The sequence below is a fragment of the Octopus bimaculoides genome, chromosome 25 (genome assembly GCF_001194135.2).
Source record: "Octopus bimaculoides isolate UCB-OBI-ISO-001 chromosome 25, ASM119413v2, whole genome shotgun sequence".
NCBI lineage: Eukaryota > Metazoa > Mollusca > Cephalopoda > Octopoda > Octopodidae > Octopus > Octopus bimaculoides.
The window spans coordinates 1,799,581-1,818,574 of record NC_069005.1 but is presented as its reverse complement, the minus strand read 5'-3'; the positions used below and the strand labels follow the sequence as shown (position 1 = coordinate 1,818,574).

Here is an 18,994-nt window from a genome sequence, read left to right as displayed (position 1 = left end):
TGGAAAGCGGACGTTAAACGATGATGATGATGATGATGATACACACACAATATATATACACACACAAAATATATATACATACCTATTCACACACACTATATATGATGATATACATATATATATATATATTTATATATACATACACATGTACATACATTATAGGCTTCTTTCAGTTTCCATCTACCCAATCCACTCACATGGCTTGGGTAGACCGAGGGCTATCATATCACTCACCCAAGGTGCCACACAGCGGGACTGAACCCAAGACCATATGGTTGGGGAAGTAAGCTTCTTAACCACACAGCCACGACCGTTTATCGTCAAAACCAATGGAAACTAGAACATCCTCACCCCCAGTCCCCACCGCAGCCCCTCACAAACGTACACTTACCTCAGTGTTTTGATGAGGGTAGAGTATTTTGGGGTGCGTGTTTGAGGCAAACATGAAGTGAAACACAACGCACAGGTAGGGACGGTACTGCATCATCGTATAATCTTGGTTCGAATGAATGTAGCAGTTAATCTCATCAACAAAACCCAACCAATCAAGAGCCATGTTAATCTAACAATGGAGAAAGATTAAAAGATTAACAGAAAGATTAAACGATTAACAGAAAAATTTAAAGTTTAACAGAAAGATTAAAAGATTAACAGAAAGATTAACAGAAAGATTAAAAGATTAACAGAAAGATTTAAAGATTAACAGAAAGATTAAAAGATTAACAGAAAGATTAAAAGATTAACAAAAAGATTTAAAGATTAACAGAAAGATTAAAAGATTAACAGAAAGATTAAAAGATTAACAGAAATAAATAAATTTTAAAAAACACTTTCCCCAAGTTGACCCGCAAATGGACAGCCCCACTTCTCAAGAAATGGGGTTAGACATTGAGACAGAGACAGTAGACGAGAGATGAGAAACGGCTCAGTCTTATATCTTCATGGTGTGTGAACAACAACAATAAAAACAAAACAATGAGAAGGGTGAGCAATTTAAACTTACTCCTCCCATTTTCGGGTCCTTAAACTTGACTTCGAGGTAATTTTGAAAGAGGCCGTGTAATATCTTGTCGAATTCACCAGCAGCATAGGTGGACTGTAGAATGTTCTGGAATCTGCAAGAAAGAAGACGATCCACAGAGTGAGATAGACTCGACCCAAAGAACATTATTACCATCTCTGGACCAAAACTGATGCTAAATAGGGATGTTGTCCACCTCTGTCAATGCAGATACCGTCAACCAGTGTCGCATAACCTGCCCACTCAAAAGTACCTTGGATTGTAGGGCGACATGCCGTGCTTGAGGAGACCTATTGGGTCAAGTACATCAATATCAATATCAAATCAAATGGAAATTGTAGTTGTGGTCCCCGTGCTGGTGGCATGTGAAAAGCACCATCCAAACATGGCCGATGCCAGTGCCACCTTGACTGGCTTCCATGCCGTGGCATATAAAAAGCACCATCTGATTGTGGTTGATGCCAACTCCTCTGGCCCCTGTGCCAGTGGCATGTAAAAAGCACCCACTATAATCTCGGCGTGGTTGGCGTTAGGTTGGTAAACAAGCTTCTGAGGCCCGTAGCCACACCAGAAACTCTATCTCACATCTGGTGGCATCAATCTGTTTCTTTGTCTCACATCTTCTAAGTCTGGGGTGAACAGCTATGGTGCAATATGACACGCTGTTGTGTCATTCTGATGAGTCAGTGAGTCATCGTGTTGCATCACAGTAAGAGAGTCAATGAGTCATGATAAAGATTGGAGATGAGTGTTAGAGAGTAGTTCGAGTCACGGTTGGTCACAGACCAAGGAGTTGAGGCAGCTTCTTACTTGGACGAACTTACAAAGGAATTACGCAAACAACAGAGAACACAATAAAGAGATCAGTTGACTTACCGGGCAGTTGGTGTTGTATTGGGCTGGACATTAGTGGCCAAAGTCTGCAGGTCTTGAACGGTCAAATATTTACTCCTGGAACAGAAAAGCTCTGGTAAATACTACCACTTTGACAAACAACAACAATGGGATCCTCTGTGTGGTTGCTCAACTTGCTAGAAACAGCAGCCAAATCTCTGTGCGGAATGGAACAATGTGAAATAAAGTGTCTTGCTCAAGGACACAACATCTCGCTGGGAATTGAACTCACGACCTTACGCTCGTGAGCTGAATACCCCTAACCACTACACCATGCACCTTCACAAGATTAAACTTACAACCTTCTGAAATTCCTGCCATTTTATGTTTTCTCTGCAGACATCAATTTTCAGATGTTTGAACAACAACACTGACCCCGACCCCTCACTGCTCTCCTCCCTTCATCCCTCTCGTTAAATAATAATTAACAGTGACACCACCACCACCACCACCATCTCCCCAATACATATACACAGGGTTGGCCAAAAGTCACCCAACAGTAAACCAAAATTCCATAAATTCTATCTGTTATTCTGTATAGAAAAATGGTGTCACTCAAGAAGGACTTCAGTTTGAACAATTTTCATGTTGATTCTCATTTAGATGCTTTTATGAAATTCTTTCAGTTGTTAAACATAAATAAATCTTGGAATTAAATGGTTTTGATTTACTGTCAGGTGACTTTTGGCCAAACCTCTGTGTGTCTACGTGTGTGTCTGTGTGTGTGTTGGCACTTAGAAAATCATTCGAGCGAGATCGTTGCCAGTGCCGCTGGACTGGCTCCTGTGCAGGTGGCACGTAAAAAACACCATTTTGAGCGTGGCCATTACCAGTACCGTGTGACTGGCCCTCATGCCGATGGTACATAAAAAGCACCCACTACACTCTCAGAGTGGTTGGCGTTAGGAAGGGCATCCAGCTTTAGAAACTCTGCCAGATCAGATTGGAGCCTGGTGCAGCCACCTGGTTCACCAGTCCTCAGTCAAATCGTCCAATCTATGAAAGCATGGAAAGCAGACGTTAAACGATGATGATGATGATGATACATATATATGTGTGTGTGTGTGTGTGTGTGTGTGTGTATGTGTGTGTGTGTACTTACTTCTTGAGCCGTGGCATCCTGAAGACGTCATACCAGACACTGAATAAGCTGCGTTGGACGTCTTTCTGGCCAATGTGCATACTATTGACCAGACGTAGATTGAATTCTTGCTTCTGGCGTTGCACAAACTGGAAATAAAGACAGAGATAATGGTTGGCAGTGGGGAGGCACAGTGACCAGGAGTTTGTGAGATGGGGGTGGTGGGCCATCGTACAAGATGTTTTTCACTTCCAACTTTCTTTGATGAGGAAACAAAACAAAGTTGAACTCCATCCGATCCATGCCAGCAAAGAAAAGCAGACATAAAAACGATGAAGAAGACTGAATGGAGACAGTTCTTCCCCAATACAACACTCACTCACCTGCAAAGTATTCAGACAAGACCGAATATCGTTGCTGGTCTTCTCACAGAGCGCCATTAACGCATTCATTTCGGCTTTCAATGTTTCCCATCTTGAAACCTAAAACCAAAAGAAACATCGACCATCGTAAGGAACATGCGATTGGAAACGGTATCATGATATGCGTGCAAGAGGAAATCAGATGCTTCCACAGACCAATGCCTGCTTCCGTCTCAAAGATTTAAACCAAATGTCAAAGGGTGTTGTTCCAGCACCAGGGGGGGGGGGACAGGTACAAGCAAAATTGGAGTGTAGGTAAGAAGTCTGCTTCCATCCTTAAATTTCATTCAAAGATGGGAGGCATGGGTGAATGGGCAAGAGAGAGAGAAAGAGAGAGAGACAGACAGACAGAGGAACAGACAGATAGATATATATGTGTGTGTTACTGTCTCCTGGCCTTTACTTCATGTGACAGTTGTAAATGAATGTCACTGTCATACAAGCGGTGTCGTTTGTTTCCAATATTCTATGGATGCATGTCTGGCCAAGGAGGGGAAATATTTACGTTGCTTGGAAACAGGTGAGGGTTGGTCACAGGAAGGGCATCCGGCTGTAGAAAATTCACCTCAACAAATTCTGTCCAACCCATACGAGCATGAAAATAGGACATGAAAACAATAAAACAATGATGATGATGATGATGGTGTGTGAGAGAGAGAAAGAGAGAGACGAACCTGATAAAGTCGTCCTGCCAACCTAGAGGAGTCTGTAGGAGGAAAGGTGAAGATGAGGGCGACTGGTCGCAGCTGTCGGAGCGATGGCACATACCTGGGTATGACAGAAGATAGATTGACTTTAGAAAACAACAACAAAAATATTCTTAGAGTAACTGGGATCAATGTAATCAACCTAGCCCCTTCCCCATAAAATTTCAGGCCTTGTGCCTATAACGAAAAAGGATTATTTTCAACAGGTAAGAAGCTTGCTTCCCAACCACATGGTTCTGGGTTCAGTCCCACTGCATAGTACCTTAGCCAAGTGTCTTCTATTAAAGCCTCAGGCTGACCAAAGCCTTGTGACTGGATTTGGTAGACGGAAACTGAAAGAAGCCTGTTGTGTGTGTGTGTGTGTGTGATTTGACTTTGTGCTTGTTACCTACCACGGCTTGACAACCAGTGTTGGTTTGCTTACATCCCTCCAACTTTGCAGTTTGACAAAAAGACAAATCGATTAAGGCTTTAAAAGAAGACACAAGTACTGGGGTCAATTCATTCGATTAAAACCCTTCAAGGTGGTGCCCCAGCATGGCCACAGTCTAGTGACTGAAACAAGTAAAGGGTAATACTAATGGCTTAACATCAAAAATTTTAGGGAAATAATCCCTAAACACCTTAAACATGTGAGATACTCATTTGTTTTTAATCAATGCTAGAAGTACTCTTAAGTCTTTAGTCATTATTGTTTAGTCATAAATCAGCTCTGATTGAGTAGACTTAGACATTGTTCAACAGGATGTTGAAAATTAAGTTTAGATCTTAACAGAAGGAAGAACAGATATTCAAAGAACGGCACAGAAAGAAGAACCAAGATCTTCACAGATGGAGAAGATACAAGAGTTAGAACTCACATGTCATTACAAATACAAATGATTGGTCGAAGCAACAATCCTTTTTCTTTCTTTTTTCCTGTTTGTCCTTCTTTGGCCAATTGCAGGAGGACATTGATGGCTGCCTGGAAATGAAAGAGAGAGAGAAATATAGTGTCTAGTTTGGAGTAAAAGTGAGGTGAAGAATATCTTAGGTTGCCCAGAAAGTTCTGAGCGTTTTTAAGCTAAATCTTTTAATGCTTCATTGAACACACCTGAAACGTAACACAGTTAAAACTTTTGCATTGCTTGAAGTGGAGGTGCATCTCTTCTTTGTTCCTGACTAAAATTAGATTTGTCTTTCATTCTTGTTACCATTTATTGACATTTGAAATGGAGAACCAAAAATTTCATATTCACATTTTAATGCTTTTCTTTTTTTAAAAAAAGGAGAAAATGCTGCAAAGACTTGCAACAACATTTGTGAAGATTATGGTGATGATGATGATGCTGTAGGGGAATCAACTGTTCGAAGATGGTTTGCAAAATTCAAAGCTGGAGAGTTTAGCTTGGAAGATGACAGTGGAAGACCTTCAAAGTTGGATGAAGATGTTTTGAAGGCAAAGATCAAAGGAAACTCAAATATCATGACATGACTTGTCCAAAGTGCCACACAGTGGGACTGAACCTGGAACTATGTGGTTGGGAATCAAGCTTCTTACCACAGAGCCATTCTAACTAACCAACACATCAGCTCCACCCAACATGGACTAACGTACCTGTGGGGCTCCGTCTATTTCATCAATGATAAGACAATTGGGCCGCGGGTCACTTTCAACCACAGATTTCATCAAAATCGCAGATTCTATCTTTGTCTTCACCACTTCTTCACTGCGGTCGTCACTACAAGAGACAAAAGAATGGTTTCTTTAGAAATTTCCAGAAGCAATCAAAGAATAAAGGCAACGGGAGAAAGGTAAGTGGATATTTAATTATTTCCGGAGATGCCCACCATTACTCTCTCGTAATTGCTCCCTTCTTGCAGCTCCCTACCCATCCACCCACAATTTGGGCACCATTTGTAATCCTCACCCCTGCATTAATCCTTTATAATCTTTAGATAACACTACATAATCTTTACAAATGTTCCTTTCATCTTTTTGGGGGTTGATAAATTAAGTACCAGTGGAGTACAGGGGTCGATGTAATTGACTAGTTCCCTCCCCACAAATTTCATCCCTTGTGCCTATAATAGAAAGGGTTATTACTGTTGCCCTTACCTGGCATTCATCTCCACTACATTGTAGCCTGCATGTTTAGCAATGACGTGGGCCAATGTCGTCTTGCCCAGACCAGGGGCACCATTTAACAAAACAATCTAGAAAAAAAAACAAATGAAAAAGAAAAGGGAGATGAATGTCAAGATGATGATGGTGATGGTTATGATAATGAATTTGATGACGATGATGAAGATGACAATGATGATTATCATCATAATGATGACGGTGATCATGACGATGATGACAATGACGATAGAGAAGCAAGGTCAAAGTTGTAAACTTTACTAAACAATGACAAACATAAAATAAAAAATATTCAATTTTAAAAAAAAAAGAAAAAGAAAAACAAGATCAAATGTGAAGTTGTTTACCTTCTGAAGTGGACGATTCTGTTTGTCCAATTCTTCGCTGACCATTTGCTGTTGTTTCTTCTTGTTAAAGTGGACATTTGTCTTAACATCAGCCTTCTTGTGGTTCATTTTGATTGGTCTGTTAAACACAACATGGTCCCATAATTTCAACCAATGCAACAAGGAACGGTTGATATTCTGTAAGAAGAGGAATCGAGAAAGTCACCCTCTTGGACTCATAAACAGCAATGGAAACCCTTGTCATAACTTAGCAAGCCTTTGTCATAACTTTGCAAACTCTTGTTATACTCCATCCCATACAACAACAAAATCACTCTCCGCCAGCCAGGTTACTCCCTAATACTAAAAAAAAAAACTTGATGGAAGCCGGGATTGAACCTGAGAACTTACCTCTTCACTGAGCAGCTCTGCGTAAGACCTTGGGGCATATTTGTCCACCCACAAATTGTCTTCGTTCCCTCCTGTTGTTGGTCGCTCTTCATTGTGGATGTCATCCACACGTACTGATTGTGCTTCCATTTCTTCCCCAGAGACACCCTCTGCATCTGTATGTGTCTGTCCACTGCCGACTGAACCACCTTCCCTACAACACAACAACAAACATAAGAGACATCTGAATTCCCAGGTGTCACTGACCCCTTAGCATCTAAACTGGCCATATCCAGCCAAAATATTCTCCCTGTTTTACGTTCAAACCAGCCACATTCAGCCTCTCCTACATCCTGGTTATGGCACAGTTAGAGCATAATTAAGGATGTGGTTAGGGTAATGCAATTAGAGAAGTGATTAAGATGAACTTAACCCTTTAGAACACACATAATTCTGAGTCAAATGTAACGCTTTTTTATTCACCTTGTTTTGAATTAATCATGCATTATCTGATAGCTTTGAGATTTTCATGAGGTAACTGCTAATTTTTAGAATGATATTGTAGGGTTAGCGTGAGAGGCCAGATATGGCTACATTGTACATAAAAATGGTTCAATATTTTAGTTGGATATGGCCGGTATAAATAAAGGTGAGTAAAAATTGGGCTTAGAAGTGTATTCAGTTTTTTAAGGGTGTGGTTAAAATTATACTTAGGGGTATGATTTAAAGTGCACTGAAGGGTGTGAAGGAAATGGTAAAACTTACGTAGCTGAGTCTAGATTATTGATTTCTTCTGAAATTTTGATGGCTTTCTGGAAAGAGAAGGGAAAAAAATAAGATCAGGTTCAAGAATTAGGAATGGTCTCAAATACACACAGGTGGAAATAGATAGATAGACAGGTAAAGAGATATAGGCAGGTAGGTATGTAGATGGATGGATGGGCAGACAGACAAATAAATAGACAGGTAGGTAGGTACTGTATATAGACAGACAGAGAGGGATATAGAAAGACAGGTAGAGAAATGTAAACAGGTATGTATCTAAATGGCCAGATGGGCAGACAGACAGCTAGGTAGATATGTAGGTAAGTATATAAACTGACAGGTAGAGAGATATAAGTAGGCAGGTATGTTGATGGACGGATGGCCAAACAGACAAATAAATAGAGAGGTAGGTAGGTACTGCATATAGACAGACAGGTATCAAGGTGGCTGGATGGACAAATATACAGATAGGTAGAAAGGTATATAGAAAGACAGGTAGAGAGGTGTGAATAGGTATGTATGTAAATGGCAGGATGGGCAGACAGACAGCTAGGTAAATAGGCAGGTAAGTATATAAACTGACAGGTAGAGAGATATAAGCAGGCAGGTATGTTGATGGACAGACAGACAGATATATAGACAGGTAGATAGACACAATGCCCCACCCCACATTAGCCTCCTGAGACCCCAATATTCCCCCACTTGGTAGATGTCCTAATTCCGCTATGATAGCACCGAAATATTCACCGAGCCATCAGTGGCCACGTAAATTAGACAGGACTTACCTCCAGATTAATTTTCTCCATCAGTCGTGAGAATGGTTCATCAAGGAGTTGCAGAGAATTCTTGGTGTTGATAACTCTTGTAGCCTGTGAAAGAAATTAAAAGTTACCATTTATTGTTGTTGTGGTGGTGGTGGTGGTTTAGTCCTTAGAGGCCCATAGCCAATTGGTTAGTGTGTTTGGCTCACGACTATAATGTCGTGGGTTCAATACCCAGACAGGATAATGTATTGTGTCCTTGAGCAAGGTACTTCATTTCACATTGCTCCAGTTGACTCATTTACTCAACTGTAAATGAATATCAGCCGAGTGGTGGTAGAGCAGCTCTCTCTCTCTTGTCCTCTTGCTCTCTCTCTCTCTCTCCTGTCCTCTCTCTCTCTCTCATTTATCCTCTCTTGCTCTCTCTCCCTCTGGCTCTCTCTCGCTTGCTCTCTCTCCAGTTGTCACACCCAGAATGCATCACTGGGCCAAAATGAAACATGAACGAGATGAGGATTCCTCTCCTTCCACACCTGTGTCTTACCTCTGCTTCAAGAGTCTCGCAGCTCCTCATCCTCATGTAAGCTCGAGTGCCATCGGAAGATGTGACACTGAAGAAATTGGTCTTCGGAATGGAGAAGCTGACACGCTGCCTCTGTTTCTTGGCATCTGTAAAAACAAAAAAACTGACTCAAAGATCTTTGAATTTATTTCACAAGAATTTTGAGTATTGAAACCAATCTTATTAAGATTTCAGAAAAGTCAGAACAAATGAAGCCCACAAATAACATTCACCGGTTGTTGTTTGTTTATATTTCTCTTCATTTTCCTAAATAGTTGTTGTCTTTCTAGCCAAAGGCCACAAAGATAAACACTGCATGGCACCTTGAGCAAGTATCTTCTACTATAACCCCTGGATTGACCAAAGATTTGTGAGTAGATTCGGTAGATGAAAACCTATCATGTATGTGTGTGTGTATGAATGAGTGGAATGTGTGTAAGTATATATGAGTGTATTATATATATGTGTGCGTGTGTGTCCATGTCTTGACATTGCATAATAGCCATAAGCAAGCATCCATATACAAACACCAACCACAGAAAATCTGCTTCAATAAATTCCATCTAATCCGTGCAAATGTGGTGTTAGGATGTTGCACTCACAACAGCCAGATTGTCGGTTCGATTCCTGGACTGGGTAGCCTGTTGTGTTCTTGAGCAAAACACTTCTTCATTTCACGTCGCTCTAGTGCTGTGTGGGGACAAGAACATCAAAGAATAGACCCAATGTTTCCTCTCTGTGTCCTAAAAGATGACTAAAAGAGGTTGAGGTAGAATTTTCATTCTGACCTCATTAAAACCCTCACCAGCAAAGACTACCCCAAAAAACAGACCTTTGGGTTGGAGGATTGTCACCTGCGCAGTGCAAAGGTGTTGTCCATCAGGAGTAGAAGGGAACCATCAATAAGCAGTGCATGCAGCGACACACTGTTATAAGGCAACCCCACCTCACCCATAATACATCAAGTAAGCATGGAAGATCATCATCGTTTAACGTCCGCTTTCCATGCTAGCATGGGTTGGACGATTTGACTGAGGACTGGTGAACCAGAAGGTTACACCAGGCTCCAATCTGATTTGGCAGAGTTTCTACAGCTGGGTGCCCTTCCTAACGCCAACCACTCCGAGAGTGTAGTGGGTGCTTTTACGTGCCACCGGCACGAGGGCCAGTCAGGTGGTGCTGGCAACGGCCACGCTCAAAGTGGTGTATTTTATGTGCCACCTGCACAGGAGTCAGTCCAGCGGCACTGGCAATGATCTTGCTCGAATGTCTTTTCACGTGCCACCGGCACAAGAGCCAGGAAGGCGACGCTGGTAATGATCATGCTCAAATCGTGCTATGAATGTTAAAACAGCGATGATGATGATGTTGTTTATATTGCAAACAGGTAAGAGCAGTTTACCTTGACTTTGTGTTTGCTGATATTCCTGAGAATTCCTCGTCTTTTGTCGTAAAGCTTCTGTTTCCGTGCAAAAGTCGTCATCAAGAACATCGTGCCAAATCGTTGGTTCCACATCGAAGTTTCCAGACGTTGTGCCTGGCATCAGTTTCTGTCTTTTAGCAGAAGGAACAGCTACAAATAGGAAGAAAGACAAAATACTAAAAAAAAAATGAAAATAAAAATGTAAAAACAAAACTGTACTGTTGAAGGAGCAGACCTATGATCAAAGGCGTTCTATCCATGGCCATCCCATTTGTTAAGGGATATACAGGAACATATTAGATTGGTCTAAGACAACTAGGCTTCTGGAAGATCTTTTAGTTTATCTTTTATTTGTTTGTCATTAGATTGAGGCCATGCTGGAGTACTTGAAGAATTTTTGTTGGTCAAATGAATTGACCCCAGCACTTTTCCTTTACGCCTGCTACTTATTCTATCGGTCTCTTTTGTTGAACTGCTAAGTTACAGACGCATATACACACGGTCGAACCTTGAAGAGAAGCAGGGTGTGATTTTAAAGAATTCGGTCCGTATTTCATTGGCGCGGCAGTAGTTAATACGCAGGACGGTGGTGCATGGTCAATGTTTGTAACAGTGGACAGGACAGCCAGCAGCGAGTTCTAAGAATTAACCAATACCGAGATGGAGGAACGATGTCGCTTCGAATAAAACCTTAAGATTCAAGAATAATTAAAGCAAAACACACAACTATCAAGGGAAATAACTCTTTGATCAGCAAAGTTATCTCCCTTCACAAACGTATTATTCTGCACCTCAGGGGGTGAATAGAAATATGCATATTCTTTTATTTCTAGGTCACTGGACTACGGTCAAGCTAGGGTAAAGGGTAAAGACACCCTTCCGTCATAAATGACCATGGGATTGCACCTAGAAAGTTCCCCCTCTAAGTCCTAACAAGGTTGTTTACGGAAGACCCTCAGTCGCCCATTCATAACCAGCCTCCCCTCCCCTCCTCTCCATGCCACTGATGTTGTCCTAGGGAAAGGCAAAGGGGTCGATACAGCTTGCCACCAGTGACGTCACAACTCATTTCTACAACTGAGTGAACTGGAGCAACGTGAAAATAAAATATCTTGCTCAAGAACACAACCTGGTCCGGGAATCGAACTCACTACCTCATGATTGTGAGCCTTCACTGCTGCCAGGGTGACACCTTGAAAAAGATCATAGCGACCGCTTTATTTATTCATTTTGTCCCCATGGAACTTATTTATTCATTTTGTCCCCATGGAACTTCTGATATTTCTTTGCACATCAGTGTCATTACCAATACATGTCACATGACCAGAACAATGCCACCTCTAATTCCTTTCACATCCCGCTTTACTCTGTGCCACGTCGTTCCTGCACACTGATATTAAATGAAATTTAAATTAAAACTTACCGTTATTTGGTGAAGTTGCTTTACCATTGATATCACAATGTTTACCATTTTCAGACTGCTCAGCACCAGAAGCCAAAATCTCTTCCATCTCATCCTCTGATGGAAATTCCAGCACACGCTTTGATTGACCATTCCTTAGCTGCTCGTTAATTATCGTATCTGGAGACAAAGGATCAATTTCGGTAAACTCAGAACTCAAATTCAAAGCTTTGTCTGGAGGAATTTCTTTATTTTTCTGTGTATCACCAGAATTGAAGTTTAAGAAACGCCTGGAAGCAGGGGCTGTTATTTCTGGAACTGAAAGATATAACAAAACATGAAGAACCAAAGACTAATTCTGTACATTATTTCAACAATCAGATAAAGTCATTCTTCCATGTTTCAACAGGTTTTTTTCATGCAAGAACAAAGCTAAATTTCGTAGAAGAGGTTTGCTATGAATGGAATCAAAGAAATTTGGTAAGAAAAGGATTGATCCTTACGTTGCTAGATTTCTGCTGATATAGACTACTTTTATTTCAATTAATTTAGAAAATAATGAAGAATTTATTAACACAACTTTGTTATTATTAAGATGACGTTTGGAACATAAATTAACACAAAATCTTTGATGGAAGATTTTAATTTAGATCACTTTAACCCTTTTGTTACCATATTTCCATTGAAATATACTGCTTATGTTTTAAGGAATTTTGAAAATAGCCAAGAATTTAGTAAAGTGATTTTGTCGTTATTAACCGTTTCGTGTTGAAATTGCTCAGCTAAAAATAAAGCTTATTTATTCACATTGTTTTGAATTCGTCATGCATTGTCTCATAGCTTTGGGGATTTTGATGATGTTATTGTCTGTATTTAGAATGACATTGTAGGGTAGGTGTGAGAGGCTAGACTTGGTCGGTTTGAACTTAAAACAGGCAGCATATTTGGGCCAGATATGGTCAATTTAGATGCTAAAGGATTAAGATGGTGTTTGAAATAATTTGAGGTGGCCTTGTCTTGCAAGACACTTGGTGACCTTAACTGTGCTGGTACCAGTCACTCTGTAAAATGGTTGGCGTCAAGAAGTGCATTCAACTGTTGAAGCTATGCCAAAAACCAGACAGCAGAGCTTGCAGCAATCCTCTTGCTCGCTGGCTCCTGTCAGCAGTAGTTTGGAAGATAAAGCAATTAAGGATATGAAGACAGGGAAAGCTTCCGGCCTATTAGGAATCACCAGAGATGCTTAAAATATCTGGCAGAGTGGAATCCGGCCTAGTTAACCATATAGTTAATCAGGTTGTCCACGAGGGAGTCAATCCAACGACTGGTGTAGCTGCATTATAATCAACTACCACACAGGTAAAGGTGGTGCCTTCAACAGAAATAATTAAAGAGGATCAAATGGTTGAACCAAGTTGTGAAAGTTACAGAAAGGGTCAAAGCTCAATGAATTAGGAAGAGAGTCTGCCGTTTAATCCCCCTTATCACGAAACGATAATTAACTCAGGTTAATTAATCTTAGAAGTCGATTATGTAAAATAGCGATTTATTTTTGTAAGTTATGTGAACGTCGTTTCCATGTGGCCCCTTCTGTTTTGTATCAATGTAAGGGTCGTTGTTTACGTCCAGATTTCGTTACCTCCGTAGACGTTTTATTTCCCAACAGTGAAGAAAAGGATTATAATTAATAATACTAACGTTTCGGATATATGTACATGTTCAGCAATTTTGAGGAGAGAATTAATCGATTATAACGATCCCAATATTTGATTAATGCTTTAATCAACTCCGGAGGAATGGAAAGGAGAACGACATCAGCGAGAAATGAACCCAGAACGTTAAAGAAATAGAAGAAACACCACAATGGAATTTTTTTCGGCGCTCTAACAATTCCATATCGGTTCGTATTAATTTTTTTTTAATTCTTTTTAGGCTCTTTTTGTAATAATTACGATTTCCTTTCCGTTTATAATAATAAGACATTCATCGATTTCAACAACACGAAACGGTGGTAAAGTATGTTTCGCAACATAAATCTCCCATCGAAGTCTGGGAACTTTCCTAAACACAAGTATTTTTTTTTCTCTCTTTCTTTCCTTGTTTCTACAGCTCACGTTCGAAATTTGTCAAAATTTAGTCAGAGATTAATCGAAACGGTAACAAATATCCTGAATACGACAAAACTGCAATATATCATATTGTATTATATCATTTATATACAACTTACCTTCTAAATCGTCCATCGCTTGCATTTCGTCGGCGTACATTAATTCAAACTCATCCATTTTTGTAACTGTTTATCCACTCTTATTTCCTAAAATCCAAGTTTTATATATAAAGGTAGGTATACGTGCGTGTGTGTGTGTGTTTGGGGATGAGTGAACAGATATGAAACCTACAAATACATCGTCGTAGGATCGATAGTACCTACATCGTGTTTGTGTTTTGGTTATTAAATCACACTTCTTTCGGAAGCAAAGTATTTCTATATATTGATTATATGTCATGTATCCATCTCCGTGAGTATATAGCTGTTACACTATCTACAAACACAGGCCTAGCATCATCGCACTCAGCTTGTTTACAGCTGATTTCTAGAAATTCATTTTCCCGCGAAATATTACTACACACCAGATTTATCTCCCTTACCAACCTTTCTTCCCCCCCTCTCTCTATCTATCTATCTCTCTCTCTCTCACTCACTCACTTCTGTTCTTCTCCAGCAAACTTTATATTATGTTGTGTCTGCGGTGGGGGAGTCATTCTCTTCCAGTGCCTTGACACAACAGAACATGCTTCAACACACGAACTCATATAAAGATTCTTGCAAACCAAATCCCAAAACGAAACTTTATATCAACGTCACACAATCTTTGTTTTTCCTTGTTCGAAATTTATTCTCAAATAAACAGTAACATTCTTAAAAAGACTCATGAAGAAAGAAAAAGGTAAGAAATTGAGGAAGGGTTCATTGTCTATTCTTTTTATTTTTATTCCTCAGCACTATGGTCGTTCTTAAAGTTTTCGTATTCTTGTGTTTCATTTAAAAAGAAATGTTTTGAATTTTTTTTTCTAAAAAAAAATTTCAAATTTCTTACATTTTCGCTTCCCCTTTTCTCATTTTGTAGCCTTCCTTTCCTATTTCATCCACCCATCTTTTCCACCTGAAAGGGTTATGCAGGTGGAGTCCTCGGGTACCTCCTCCATAGGGTCCTGTCAGAAGCAGCAGTCATTTATCTGGCTGGATTCCCAAACACGACCAACCATCTCATTCTTGGACTACCCCTAGGTCTGCTGTCAGTTTGGCTCAGCTTGAAGAATCTGTCTTGCAATTCTGTGCTGCAACATTCATATCATAATGGAGTGGTGACCCCTCAATGTGGCTTAACTTGGAAATATTCTCTGCTCCCTGGGCTCTGCACCTTGTCACATTTAAGGCTCTCTATTAGTTATGATCAACAGGATGGCCTGCTTATGAAATTAACATGCAAGTGGCTGAGCACTCCACAGACACACATACCTTTAATATAGTTCTCAGGGAGATTCAGCATAACACAGAATGTGATGAAGCTGGTCCCCTTTGAATTACAGGTACAACTCATTTTTTCCAGGTGAGTGGATTTATTGTGAACCAGACAGTCTAGCCAGTAATCCACGCACCTTCCCTGTCAAGTAGTATTACTCAAGAAATCTTTCAGACGACCTCACTTGTACTCATAATTGTACTCTTTCTGTCAATAATATTCCTGACCATTGTAATCTCTAAATATTTTTCTTCACTCTCTAAACCACAGTTAGGTCAATTCCTTGTTATATTCTACATATGCCAGGTCTTTCTATACAGGTAGCATTTTCTTAGTAATTCAGTTTTTCCCAGAAGAATTGAAGGATCTCAATGGGTTCTTGATTTTGTAAAACACGTGGAAATGTTTTCATGTTTATGTGTTTAAAAATTCATCCTTTTATGCACAATATCCTACAGATACATCAATTTTCTAAAACTTTTGATTCCATAGCCTCTCCAGATAACTGATTTTTTTCCAAACATGGGGTGGAGGTCACCTAGGTCAACACATTCTAAATTAAACAAATATTAAATAATTAAATGAAATCCAGGTAACTGTACATTAGTATAAATCATACAACTTTATTAACATTGTACTATGCAAGGTACCAACAAACTAGTCTGGTGGTTGCAAGAATTTGAAGTTCCTCTTTGTAAATTAGCACCGATTACAAGAAGTTCTGAACCATAAGTGTCTGGAACGTTGGTGTTATACCTAGATTTGCCTTCTTTATCTTTTGCCATATTATGTTCAATAATTTTTAGCTTTTTTCTTCTCTCTCCTAATAAATATTTCCCTTTATTTGTTTTCTGAATAACAGTTTGGTACAGTTCTTAGCTCTTTTCCTCATTTATCACTTTTCCTATAAAAAGTCGTTTACATTTGCCACAGTGTAAAGCTAAAAGCCATGCATCACTCTAGTCCCCCCCCCCCCAGATATCTTGTAGTTTTGCAGGGCCTTTAGGAGTCTGTAGGAAACTTTCATAAAAAGTTATACATCTGCGTTAACCCCTTCGGATAAGTCATTTTATCAGCATCGTCGTCCATTTTCCATGAAGGCATCAGTTGAACAGGACAACAAGAGCCGACAGATGAGAGAACCGCATCTTGTTTCAGTGTCTTTGACATTGTTTCCATGGCTGGATGGCCTTCCTGTTCACATTAAGAAACTAAAAGAACCTGCTTCAAACTCTGCTATCTTCAGTTTATCACCCTGTCCGGTCTTCCGTACCATTTCACTTATACGCACCCCCTACAACTTCACCCCCTTCTCTCGCTGCCCCCTTTCCTCTCTCTCTCTTTTCCAGCTGGGGTAGCCATCTCCATCTACCCCCTTACTGCAAGATGCCCGCTCCTGTCCTTCTATCAGAATTGGTTGGTGAGTGTATATATGTATGTGCTGACGGATGACTTGTATTCATGTGATAGCTATACGCTGCACCTTATCATGTAAGTGGCTGGGCTTCACTCATAAATAGGTAAGGATAAAGGGGCCATGGAGAAGTACCCATCTGTGACAGCGTCTGGAAATCCCTTTCTATTTTCTAGGTGTATCGTTGCCAGCTTTGACCTACGTTCCCACCGAGGGTTCCCGGTAAATGAGAAATTTAATTTTGGCAGAGTTGTTTCCCTTACATCTTATCGTCGCTACCTCCCCGGGATCAATTTCTTCGGCTGAAGGCCCCATGCCCCAGCATGGCTGCAGTCAAATGATTGAAACAAGTAAAAGAAAAAAATATATATACACACACATACTGACAAGTATTATGCCAGCATGGAAAGTGGATGTTAAATGAGGACGACAACGATATATATGTGTGGTGGAATGAAACGTGGTGTGGTCACCGAAATAGTTAAACAGATTGTCCAGGAAGATATTGTAAGCCAATAACTGCTGTAGCAGAATCATAGTCAACGGTGATAATTATTGAGGAATCAAATTGGTGGACCAAAGTTAGAGGAAGTGTCATAGCTTAAGTAATTAGGAAGAGAATTGGCGTAGATGAGATGCTGTTCGATTTTGTGTCAGGGAGAAGAACTAGTGAGGCTGTCTTCATGGTAAGACAACCTGCAAGGGAAGCATTGAGTGAAAAGTAAACTGCTGTTCTTGGTATTTGTCAATATGGGTAAAAGCTTTTGATAGGGTCTCTCTCTGTCTCATCTGGTGGTTGGCGTAGAAGCTAAGGGTAGATGAAGGACTGGTGAGAGCTGTCCAAGCCATGTACGGGGATGCTGTCGCTGAGGTGAAAATCAGCAGTGAGTATAGCAACGGATTTAGTGTTCAGGTAGGAGTTCATCGGTTATCAAGCAATGGACAGAGGACAAACATCGACACATAGACACACACATATATTTATAGATACACAAACATGACAGAAGTAAATAGACATTGTTTTATGTTTATTTTAACTTGAAAAGGTTTATATTTTCTCAGACTGTTTAAAAGTACCCTTCAATCATCAGACAACATGCTGTGCTTGAGAAAACCTGTTGAGTCAAGTGAAATCATAGTCGTGGCCAATGCCAGTGCCGCCTGACTGGCTCCCATGCCAGTGACATGTAAAAAGCACCATTCAGGTGTGGTTGATGCCAATGCCACCTGAAGGGCCCCCATGCCAGTGGCACATAAAAACCACCCACTACACTCTCAGAGTGGTTGGCGTTAGGAAGGGCATCCAGCTGTAGAAACCTTGCCAGATCAGGTTTGAGCCTTGTGCAGCCTCCTTGCTTGCCAGTCCTCAGTCAAACTGTCCAACCCATGCCAGCATGGAAAGCAAACGTTAAACAATGATGATGATTTTTATGTTTCAGGTTCTATATGAGACTGTTTAATCGTATTTCTTTAATTCTTTACTATATGTGACTGTTTAATCATACCACATACAAAAGGAACCTCGGAAGTGTCCAAATTTAATAGAGGCCATATTGTAGGTGGACTTAGCATAAAATTGTGTAAAATTAGGATCCTGCTTTCTACAGTGAATAGGGTGATTGTACAATTCACCAGAGGAGGAAGGAGTCCACATCACCTTGCCCAAGTCAACCAGGGCCCTCTGACAGGAGCCTTTGCTTTGTTAAGTGAAGTGTGGAGGATAATCCCCATTGTAAGGCCTCTGACATAGCAGAACAAGCTGATGTCCGTCCCAGAACAGCTGTCAGATATCTCCACAAACTTGGCTACTATAGCAGAGCAGCAAAAAGGAAGCCACTTTTTCGACCAGCTAACATCAAGCGAAGAAAAGATGGGGCCAATGAGATGGTGGAGAGGCCACTAGCATTTTGGGACACTGTCATATTCTTTGATGAGTCCAGATTCGCTGTATTTCCTCACGGTGGTCGAGTGTGGATCTGGAGACTCTGTGATCAAGAATTTTGCAGCCAACAATGAAACATGGCAGCTATTCTGTGATGGTCTGGGGAGGAATTTAGAGCAATGGTTGATTAGAACTGGTGGAGTGTGAGGGAAACATAAACTCAGATAAATATGTGTTCATATTGCAGAAAGGATTTCTTCCAATCTTCTCCGGTGGTGAAATGATTAAAGAAGACTCT

At 40.4% G+C, this 18,994-nt stretch overlaps 1 protein-coding gene across 2 annotated transcripts in view; it reads right to left on the bottom strand.

The window, feature by feature from the left end:
* LOC106875562 (chromosome transmission fidelity protein 18 homolog) overlaps nucleotides 1–18,988 on the bottom strand; it is a 31,414-nt gene extending 12,426 nt beyond the window's left edge. For both annotated transcript variants that reach the window (XM_014923765.2, XM_014923766.2), the window contains exons 1-17: nucleotides 14,104–18,988; nucleotides 11,898–12,194; nucleotides 10,454–10,624; nucleotides 9,034–9,158; nucleotides 8,514–8,597; nucleotides 7,729–7,775; nucleotides 6,985–7,177; nucleotides 6,595–6,771; nucleotides 6,224–6,321; nucleotides 5,723–5,846; nucleotides 4,986–5,089; nucleotides 4,093–4,186; nucleotides 3,380–3,478; nucleotides 3,018–3,145; nucleotides 1,898–1,972; nucleotides 1,004–1,115; nucleotides 392–562 (exon numbers count right to left, since the gene is read on the bottom strand). In XM_014923765.2, the coding sequence (XP_014779251.1) occupies nucleotides 392–562; nucleotides 1,004–1,115; nucleotides 1,898–1,972; nucleotides 3,018–3,145; nucleotides 3,380–3,478; nucleotides 4,093–4,186; nucleotides 4,986–5,089; nucleotides 5,723–5,846; nucleotides 6,224–6,321; nucleotides 6,595–6,771; nucleotides 6,985–7,177; nucleotides 7,729–7,775; nucleotides 8,514–8,597; nucleotides 9,034–9,158; nucleotides 10,454–10,624; nucleotides 11,898–12,194; nucleotides 14,104–14,161 (2,157 nt within the window). In that variant the 5' untranslated portion in view covers nucleotides 14,162–18,988. The remainder of the gene's footprint in view (nucleotides 1–391; nucleotides 563–1,003; nucleotides 1,116–1,897; nucleotides 1,973–3,017; nucleotides 3,146–3,379; nucleotides 3,479–4,092; nucleotides 4,187–4,985; nucleotides 5,090–5,722; nucleotides 5,847–6,223; nucleotides 6,322–6,594; nucleotides 6,772–6,984; nucleotides 7,178–7,728; nucleotides 7,776–8,513; nucleotides 8,598–9,033; nucleotides 9,159–10,453; nucleotides 10,625–11,897; nucleotides 12,195–14,103) is intronic.
* Between the last annotated feature and the right edge of the window lie 6 nt (nucleotides 18,989–18,994).